This window comes from Habropoda laboriosa, unplaced genomic scaffold (genome assembly GCF_001263275.1).
Source record: "Habropoda laboriosa isolate 0110345459 unplaced genomic scaffold, ASM126327v1 scaffold90, whole genome shotgun sequence".
Lineage (NCBI taxonomy): Eukaryota > Metazoa > Arthropoda > Insecta > Hymenoptera > Apidae > Habropoda > Habropoda laboriosa.
Window position 1 is genome coordinate 2,111,437 of NW_017100218.1, and position 10,369 is coordinate 2,121,805.

The following is a 10,369-nucleotide window of genomic DNA, read 5'->3' on the forward strand; positions in this document are numbered from 1 at the left end:
TTAATCGAAAAGTCCATCAATTTAAGAGTATTCTTCTGATTAGTTTCTCGAATCAAAGTTTTACTGTATCATTAAGCATACCTGTTATTCGACTTACTCTATACAAATACAAAAATTGTTACATCCTCTCACGCATTAAAATGGTTTACTCGCTTAAAAGTTTTCGCACTTATGATGTATAATCTAGCCTAAGACTTTGCGTACAATATTACGAAGCACGGCGCAAGAAAGTTCGATGAAAGAACACCGAGACGTTTTACTCGACAACTATAATCACCACATTTATCGTATAACGGACGAGTATAATTCACGTAGAGCTTCACTTATACAAGATACATGTTGGATCGACGTAAAAATAATCATAATTAATTTACAAAAAGAAGAACCAAGTGCCCAGTGTACAAAAAGTATTTCTTTCTGTATTCATAAGGTAAATATATGTTCTCTCGTTTCGATAAACTGCGATTACTCGTCTTTTTTCTATCAGTTTAAAACTATTATTCAAAAAATTTAAGGAACCAGAGTACATTTAACCCTTATGTACTTATTATACTCCTAGATTCACCTTGCCTTTGAGAATTCATACATTTCTTTTTGGCAAAACTCAATTCATACAAAATATAAATGAATTACATTTATGCACTATATGGTCTTTTTTCTCCATATCAAAAGAATAATACTTTTATTACAACAACATTTCTAAACTCGAACGAAAATAGCTAATCGCAGTCTATATTAAGAAATGTATTGATGGAAATCGAAATACTTCTGTTTTTTTTATTTTTTTGTATTTTTTTTTTGTAATTTAGTACTTTAATTTTAGATTTTTTCTTATTTTTCCATCAAACCGATATTTAATTGAGGCCGTGTTCGGCTTGAGGCCTTGTTCTTAAACATCCTTGGCTTCGTGCACTCTCTCCGGGAGCAAAACTTGGACTCCAAACGAGTCATCTTTAAGAAAAGTATTGCAATAGAACAGCATAACAAATTCTACACAAGGAAAATATTTTAAACGAATTCTAAATAAAATGGGGTAGGGGCCACAACATTGTTTAATACTCAGCATAAAAAATAAAAGATAAACACAAGTCCGATGTAGGACTTCGTAAGGATTTTCAAAGATGTCCAAAATCTTTTCTGACAGACTAATAAACACGAGCATTATAAATTGTGTTGGATGAAAATGAGGATGAGAACAAGGGTGGAGGCGGAAAACACGTTGTTAATTTCTCTGGTTTATCTTTGCACGGTATTGACGACATCTTTTATCGTGTTTTGGAGGTCAGTGAGAAGTCTTGTATTCTCTGCGACATTTCGAGTGCCAGCTGCACGAAGCTGACGCGCCTGAAGCTCTAACCTAGCAAGAAGTTCCCGAAACTGAAAACGCGCATGTGGTGCAATACCACTGTCTGCGAGGTTAGCGCACATTCCGTGTAACAGCCCTACCTTGTCTGAGAGCTGGATCCAACTGGTCATTACTATCGTTGAGTTACTTTTCAAATTTAATACGCTGCTCTCGATTAACGTCGAAAGCTCCAACACGATCTGTTTTGCGGTCCTTGAATCTGTGTTCTGTTTACTAAGATCATCTTCGGTGTGTTGAGACTTCGTACAGTTTGGTGTTGCATAGATTGAAGAGCCAAAGTGTTTCGTCGAAGAACACAATGGTTTTAGCGGCTTTGCTGGTACGACTGGCTTCTCTGGTTCAGGCGGTGGCCATAGTCTAGCATCACTTTTACTACCAGAACTACAAATATTGGCGATTCAAAAAGTTAACATTTAAAGATCAATAAAAAAATATATAAAACTGTATAAAAAATAATGTTATATACCTCTGACTACGAGTTGAGGCTCCACTATGATCCTCTGGTGAATCTTCTGTTTGATCAAGGGTTTCCTGTTTACCACTACATCCTCTAACACTGAGTTTTGGACTATGAGGCTGACTGTCACAGGATTCTTTATTTTCCCATAGTTTCTTTAAACTGCTGATACTACCGGTGCTTCTACGCTTATCATCTTGTTGTTCTTCTGACTCTGAGGATTGTTCAGTGACCGTACTTTTTTCCTCTAAGGATTTCTCCTTTTCCGCGTTTTCAACTTTTCGAAGCCTGGCCTTGAAATCGATTATTTGTCCGTCAGATGTCTCTTCTTTTTGCGGATTATTCCGTTTGTCTACTCTCTTCAACTTAAAACCAACATTTCCACTGGAGAGTATGGACTCAGTCCCCGGCGAGGACACGGATGAATCCTTATGAGCATTATGAATTTGATGTTGCTGATCTTGAATTGCCTCATTAGTTTTTAAAGTTGATACGGCGTATTCATTTTGAGTATGTCTATCACGGTGAAAAGAATATAGAATACACATATATGCTTTAAAAAGTAATAAAAAATATAATTAAAAATGGTTCGAACATTTACTACGCCCTGTATGACATATAAATATTAAAATTTTACATGATACAATGTAGAATTCTTAAACTTTACGTACCTCTGTCCAGAATCCATGTTAAAACTGGCACAAAGTTCCGAAAGTAGTTGTGATGCTGGATCCAGGGGTGCGGATGGAGTACTACTTGTCACTCCAGTTTTCTTCGTAGTTGTACCATGCTTCGTTTCTGCACTCTGTTTAATTTCATTTATCAGCTTCAATTCCAACATCTCTTTCATTCCAGGCTTGCGTTCAAAGCTATCAGGAAGCACATTCGCACAAACTGGTGGTGGGGGTGGCGGAGGAGGTGGTGGTGCTTCTTCTGGCGGTGCAGCGGGCTCGACTGTTTCTATCCTTGGCTTAAACCCCGTCCTTTTATTATCAGTGTTTCTACATATGTTATCTTGAGTTTCTCTGCGTCTCAGATTAACTCCAAACCTCGAACATGCTTCTTTCACGGAAGGTTCTGAGTTACTAACGTCGTTTCTGTCTTCTTGTTGTTCACTTTCGTCGTCTTTCGCACGCCAATCTGTACTTTTTGCTTTTCTTATTGACAAAGGAGAATTTCTCATTTGAGAAATTTCAGTGCAAGAAATAGGAGGTGGAAGTTCAGCCTGTTCGGGGCCGGAAAATGTTTCGTCTGGAGGAGGTGGTAAATCCGCGGGTGGAGGAGGAAACTCTAAATCAGCTAATGATGGTTGAACGGATCTCGATGGACTGGCAGTACGAAAATTGGAGTTACTCGAAACCCGAAAAGTTCTTAGACCAACACCGTCAGACTGATTACCCTTTCTTACAGCTACTACTCGGCCACGAGGTGAATTTGGAGGTTGATAAGTATTAACAACACCGCTTGAAGAATTACTACGAGTCATTTGAGGTTGATTTCGTAAATTGCTTTGACGAGGAGAAAGGGATCTGTGTTGTGAATTATCGATCGAAGCTTCGTGTTGTTCCACTGTGCCAGGTGTCATGGAAGAAGCTACTGTGGTAGTTTCTTGATTAGATGGCATACCACTCTGACGCAAAGATTCCAAATACGCGCCAATCCTAGCACCTTTTGGTAATGTACCATAACGATTAATTGCTCTTTTTACATTCTGTACTTCTAATGCACCCACTTGTACCAGCTATAAATCAATTTTATAAATTTCGCATAAAATGACATATCGTTTAAAAATTTTCGTAAAATATCAATTTAATTCTTTTAAAAACATACCTTTTGTGGTAATGGTTCCTTTGATGGATAAGGTCTTGGCTTAATTTGCTTTTGAGAACAGGCCAAGCCAGGTATAGGTTCCGGGGACGTCGATGGTTGAGAAATGAAATTTGGTTCCGCCGTACCCTGAGAACCCTCTCCATCCTCCTCGATTTCGCAGCCTCCTGCAGCAATCGTTCCTTGAGCCATCGTCGCGAGATCTCGCGCAATACCTGAGTTCCCATTTAACAACAAACCGTACCGGTACATATTCTCTTTCTGCTTAGAGTCCTTTCGCTGAGAGCGAACAAGTTCCGTAAGCTCAAGTAACGAAATACAAACAGTATGTTTTGACAATTAAAAATAAATCTTCCTTTGTAAATATTAAATTTTTTTCATGTTAGTACTTCATTAATCTTCAATGTTTTATTAGATTAATAAAAGTAAATTAGTAAGAACATAATAAAAAAGGAAGTGTCAAAATAAATTCGTTCTTGAAACTTTTAGGTTCATTATACAATTTTAATCTTTCAACTAAGTATAAAAAAAGGACATAGATGCAGAGAGAATCGAGCATAAAAAGCTGAATATAGAGCTTACGGTAGGAAACTGAAGCAGTACGTGCACGTATCAGTACGCTCTATTAAAGTAGAATGAAAATACCTTCGAGAATCTTATCAATACCATTTAGATCCGTGGCATCGTCGAGAGTCATGGTGTTCGTTTCAGTGTTTTGAGTATCCTGCTCTTGGTAGGCAGAGTCGCGGAACGAACTGCACGACGACAGCAAGCTGTTACCCAATCGTTATGTTATCGTATCACCATATAATCATCATTTGTCGGTGCCCGAAACCTCGTTTATGCGATGAAAGTTCATTTAAAGCATATTTACAGCAGTAATATCATAATTAAAGCATTTTCCACATATGTGTATTGTATATTAAATCAATATTGAATCATTGATTTAATAATGATAGATATGCAATAATTGAGGTTTCGTCACACCGAAAATAAAAAAATTTCATACCTCGTCCTTTTTGGAGGTGCTGGAGCTTGTTTTCCCTTTTTATTCGTAGAACGCCTCATTTGAACTATACTACTATTGTTCTTGCTTGAAAGACCTCCTGTGAATGTACTTAGCTTTGTTACTGAGCTAGTTGTATCTATAACACATACATAGAAGATAGTTATCTTTATTACTGATAAATTTAATTTTTTTAAGTCAAGTAAAATAAAGTATGATCTAATTTGAGAAAATTATCTCCACAACTAGCAATAACTATGTTATTACAAGATAATAATATTCTATAAATCTCCTACATATGTACCTGAAGAGGGTAATGGTTCAGAGACTAGAACAAGCCCATGGATGTTTCCTGTACTACCAGTTTGAGATTTCTTGTATGAAAGTAAGGGAATTTCTCCTCCTCCTTGTAACTGTTTTTCAACTTCTACAATAACAATTTTCATATGCATTTTTTATATATATAATATATTTTTACTTACGTCATTTTACCTTCGGTAATACTAGATTCTTGAAACATATTTTCAAGAGAATGATGAATCTCTTTAAAAGTAGGTCGGTCAGCAGCAGACCACTGCCAACATTGGCGCATCAATTCATATACTTTCGGTGGACATCCAGGAGGACATTCCATTCTGTAGCCTTTTTCCAGCATGTGATAGACATCTGTTAGATCCACGCCTGGGTATGGAGACATGCCATATGTTGCTATTTCCCAGAGTAAGATACCAAATGCCCATACATCAGACTACAAGTATAATATGATCAATTTAAGGAATGAGAAACCATAAAAAATTATGTTATAATAAAAATAATGTTATTTTACCTTCGTGGAGAATTTATTATATGCTAGTCCTTCTGGAGCAGTCCATTTTATAGGGAACTTCGCTCCAGCGTGAGCCGTGTACGTATCATCTCTCATCAACCGGGCCAAGCCAAAGTCTGCGACCTTCACCAGATGATTTTCACCCACTAGGCAGTTTCGAGCCGCTAGATCTCTGTTTCGAAAGTCGCGATGTTAACGCGAGCTCGTTTCTTAAGAGAGGACGATGAAATTTAAAAAAATTTCTCCTAACTAACTGAATGTACGTTTTTGTTCGGAATATAATCTGCTATTACGTTTCTTCAGTGATCCTTGTGATGCTACAAATCGCGCCCTAAAAACAGCTAGTTACAAGAAAAGTGCTTTAAATGTAACGGTTACTTTTTGGTATAACACATATCTTAAAGCTATAAAAATTTGTTGATATGTATTATGTGGAAAAGTGAACATTACATTTGATGTACTTTACTTGTTACTTCCTTTTAATGCTTCTCTTGCAAAAAATATTTGAGTTACCCCCAGCATTTCAAAAAATGAAAATATATAATAATTGAAATGCATAACAAAATTATTTACCATAGGGAACTATCAATAAAAATACTTTCGTTTTCATAAGAAAATGTGTTGGTATGTATGCTATATAAAACAGGAAAATGTGTTTATTCTAAAATGTTCAAAAATGATACCTGTGAATGAAATTTCTGCTTTCCAGATAACTCATTCCACTGGCAATCTGTGTAGCCATATGCATCAGAACGACAGCATTGATTTGATGTTTGCTTTCGTTCCGCAAATAGTCTAGCAGATTCCCTTTGCTCATAAACTCTGTAATGATATAGAAAGGCGGCTCCCGAGTACATACACCTAATAACTGAACTAGATTCCTGTGCTTCATCTCCTTCATAATTGCAGCTTCCTCCAAAAAGTCCTTTAGAGCCATTGTATCCTCCTATAAAATATAAGAATTCCAAGTATTTCCTTATGTAATATAATGTAAAAATATTCAATTTATTTTTCGAATTCATATAAAAATTTGATATATTTGCATATTTTACATTGTTATATCAAAATTATAACTACTACATTAAAAATCTTTACCTTCAATGTTTTTACAGCAACAGTCATGTTGTACCTCTTCCACACAGCTTCATAGACATCTCCATATTGCCCCCCACCTAATTTATGCCTCATAACTATGTCTGTCCTATTAATTTCCCATTCATCTGGTTCTAAAACGTAATAATTTTAATAAACTTTAGAACCTACAAGCGATAATTAATTTAAATTTTATACAATGAAACTTTATTACAAATATACTTCTCCAGTTTTTATTATTTTTTACATACCTGGACTAAGTGGAAAAACAGTAGGTTTATTGTGCTTTGGTGCAGGATAAAGTAGTTGTGTGATTAGACCATCAGCAAGCATTGAATGATGATGTACTAATTCTGCCAGAGTGTTAAATTTGCTTTCAGTTGTGACAAACATCTAAAATATGAATGTTTCATAATACTATGCTTACATCACATATTACAATTTCATTGTTGGCATTATGTATACAATTTTATACCTTCCCCTCACTGTCTTCATTAATTCTATAGTGATAAACTCTACCCTCATACCGCAGAGAAATACTGCGTTGACCGGGACTGCTCTCTGATTCACGAACCAGAAAGCTACCATTTATACCAGAACTTAGAAGATACTCTGCAGCATTCCTGGATATTCTTCCATGATACCAAGAATGTTTTTCCAGAGAATTTACTGGGGTGACATAATTTGAAGGAACCCATCCCACTTGACCAGTACTTGAATGAGCTTCACACCATTCTCCACTTTTATTATAACTTAGAATACGAACTTGCTCTCCTGAATGTAAATAATTTGTAATAAATGTCACAAATTCTTCTTTAATATAATACAGATATGACTATATATTTCTGCCAATGTAGATTTTCATACATATTACACTACAAAACATTACCTTTTTTAAGACTGAGCTGATTTTCTCCACCTGCCTGAAAATCATATAGAGCAACAAATAGTTGGGGATCATCCTCCTCCTGTGCTAATAGGTTTTCCTTACTGGTCCACCTGTATAATACATATAAATATTGCAATTTGAATTATATGGTAAATTTCTATGCACAAATTATTATATTTGTATTTTAAATATATTTCTGTATTTGAAATTGAGGTATAAGATACTTGTGTTTATGTATTCTATAATGGAAGAGTTTAATAAAGAGTAAAAAATAAAATTTTACCTGTTTGCAGCTTCCAGAAGCCCTGCAGAAGAAACACCAGTATGCTGTTGAATATTCACTTGTTGTGAAATTGGCTGAATGCCGGACCCATTTGGAGGATCGCCGTCTGGTAATGCCGGAATGTGAGGTAGCGGTCTGCTTTGTAAAAGAGCTTCTGCACAACATCATAATACTGTTGTATGCATATGACTACAAATTAATGTAAGAAACTTAATTAATAAAACTTAACATCAATATTTTTATCTTCTGCATTTTATCTTTAAAAAAGAATTTGTACTTAGTTTTCACTAACAAAATATGCTATGAAATGTCTGTTAATACATAATGTTAACATGTTATTTCAACAAAGCAATGCCTATTGAAAATATCTGAATTATTTCCTTTATGATTCCATGTATTCCTATATATATATATAACAATAAGTTAACTATAAGTTAACAATTGTAATCTCAACTATTAAATTATTTTTTAAATAACAGATACAATTGTTCAATACACATGGATTCTAAGAGCATGTACAACCAAACTGTAACAAATGAAAAGTAACTCAGAGTATCAAGTAATTTAACAATAGATTCACTTTGTTAGCAATATTATAATTAAAAATTGATAATTAGTCATTAATTTAATGAAGAAACTACATAAATATGCATATGCGTACGTGTATGTACTAATTATATAACCAAATTAGTCTTTAACTTAGTTTTTTTGCATGTCATTACTTGCAATTTTCTTTTTATTTTTCGTAAACTTTTATATTCGGGATCTGGTGCAAAGCAAGTAAAGTACACGAACGCAAGAGAGAAACTAAAAGAGAGAGGGAAAGAAAGTGCAAGGGAGAGATGTGAAAAAAGGGGCGGAAGTAAGAAAGAAATAGGAGATAAAAAGCGAGAGAGTAGGAAAATAAGAGAAGGAATTACCGCTGTGCTCCGTAAATATATTGGAGCCGACAAGACGGGACTCTTTAAGGTTCCTTGGCTGTTTGCGCATCTGTCGCACAGCAGAGCCGGCAGGAACAATTCTCTCCTTAGTCTGTTGAGCACCCATAGTTCCCGAATTGGCATGCCCTTAGATTAATCCCGGCCGCAAAACTGCCGGGGCCGTTCACTCGGCACATTCACTTTCGGCCTGACAGTCTAACGCTCGATCGCATCTCTCGCCGGCCTCTGCCGACGACGAGAACACCCGAGATTCACGAATCTCACCACAACGCGAACCTTCTATTCACATTTTTGACCAGCACTCAAGATCGACATTCTCGCCATGTTTGACAGCTTCGACGTCGACGATAGCTCGATTCGCACCGTACTGTTTACTACTTTTACTTACCACCAGAGTCATTTCTGTTTCCTCATTGGACAGTCAATTTTCTGGACAAAGATTTCATTGGCTAACAGCTTTGTTGACCGATAACATCATCCAAAGTCTATGTTCTTTGTTATTTATTTCCCTTTTTTATTTCATTTGCTTGTAAACATTTGTATTTATTAGAAGAAGTACTCAACATTTAGGCTTAATTCAAGTATACCTGTTGTAATTAAATGAAGATTCAGTGGCATATCATTTTCAAAATAAATTTTACAAATTTATAATTATACTTGTCTCTGCAAAAGTGTTTTTGATTAATTCATACATTTTGTTATTTTTCCTATCATTAAATAAAGTATAAACGAAAAGGCACTATTTATACAATTTAGTAATATTTGTTAGTAACATAGTTAAATATACCGAACATAAAGAAGAGCAGAATTATAGGATATAAGGAAACAGGAATATTATTTATTTTCAAATTATCAAATTATCAATTATATTTTATTGTATTATAATCGTATATAATTGTATAATATATATTTTAATAATGTGTCTATGGTATTAAGTTAGAAAGTTCTATGGTTTTGGAACACAGCCAACGCTCGAAAGATACGTCGATGACTGAAGCGACGGCAGCGCTATATCGGAACCCGAACTTATTACAAATAATACGAAAAATCCCGAGGATTGCCGAAGCGATTTAGTGACGTCATGCTGAAGCAGAAGAGATAAGACAGTCAAAAAAGTGAAGTTCTGTTTTCTAATATATTCGCATCTCGTGTAGATACTTTGTTAACTTCGTAGTTTTGAAAAATGTCGTACGCATTCCTTTTCAAGTACATCATTATTGGAGATACAGGTAATTATTTGATCTTTCTCAAGAAGTGCATGGTAAATGGTTCTTACATTCTTTACTACGTCGACCGTGACAGAATCTATTGTTTTCGTTTCTTTCCACGATAATATTTTTGATTCGCAAACTGTACGGTACTCTGAAAAATTATAATGCGCTTATTTTCCAATGGCATTTAGTATTAAGAATCAAATATTTCTCAATAAATTATTTGTGCACAGCTTTTATTGTATGATAACTTTGTCAACTTGAAAGATGTATTCTTTTATTTACGTTAATAACAGATTTCATATCCGATTTCTTATAGGCTGCATGTAATCCATTAGAATTGTGTTATTATGTACTATAATCAGGAATTTTTTGTATGCATTATTTCTACAGTACGGACGTTGCGTTGTTTACTTTAATATTGTTTATTACATAAATGCAATTTATTGTTGAACTTTTGCTTGTTAATAT

The 10,369-nt window shown here is 34.9% G+C and overlaps 2 protein-coding genes across 2 annotated transcripts in view; one reads left to right on the plus strand and one right to left on the minus strand.

Annotated features, from left to right (window-relative positions):
- Positions 1-868: 868 nt before the first annotated feature.
- On the minus strand, positions 869-9,039 carry LOC108570885 (tyrosine-protein kinase Abl). The gene is made up of 16 exons (XM_017932814.1): positions 8,667-9,039; positions 7,747-7,900; positions 7,464-7,573; positions 7,050-7,348; positions 6,826-6,967; positions 6,578-6,708; positions 6,166-6,428; positions 5,483-5,654; positions 5,149-5,404; positions 4,961-5,083; positions 4,660-4,795; positions 4,296-4,423; positions 3,654-3,865; positions 2,495-3,564; positions 1,833-2,339; positions 869-1,747 (listed from the first exon to the last, which is right to left on the minus strand). Exons 1-16 carry the CDS (start codon positions 8,791-8,793, stop codon positions 1,237-1,239), a joined length of 4,341 nt encoding a protein of 1,446 aa, XP_017788303.1. The 5' UTR covers positions 8,794-9,039; the 3' UTR covers positions 869-1,236.
- Positions 9,040-9,771: 732 nt separating this feature from the next.
- LOC108570890 (ras-related protein Rab-2) overlaps positions 9,772-10,369 on the plus strand; it is a 21,190-nt gene continuing 20,592 nt past the window's right edge. Inside the window, exon 1 of the mRNA XM_017932820.1 lies at positions 9,772-9,916. Coding sequence (XP_017788309.1) covers positions 9,871-9,916 — 46 coding nt within the window. The 5' untranslated portion in view covers positions 9,772-9,870. The remainder of the gene's footprint in view (positions 9,917-10,369) is intronic.

Coding starts and splice junctions, on each gene's coding strand:
- LOC108570885 (XM_017932814.1), bottom strand. CDS start 8,793: ATGGGTGCTCAACAGACTAAGGAGAGAATTGTTCCTGCCGGCTCTGCT. Junction 7,901..8,666: donor TATATTTACGGAGCACAGCG/GTAATTCCTTCT, acceptor GATGTTGTGCAG/AAGCTCTTTTACAAAGCAGA. Junction 3,866..4,295: donor TATTGATAAGATTCTCGAAG/GTATTTTCATTC, acceptor ATGGGAACTCAG/GTATTGCGCGAGATCTCGCG.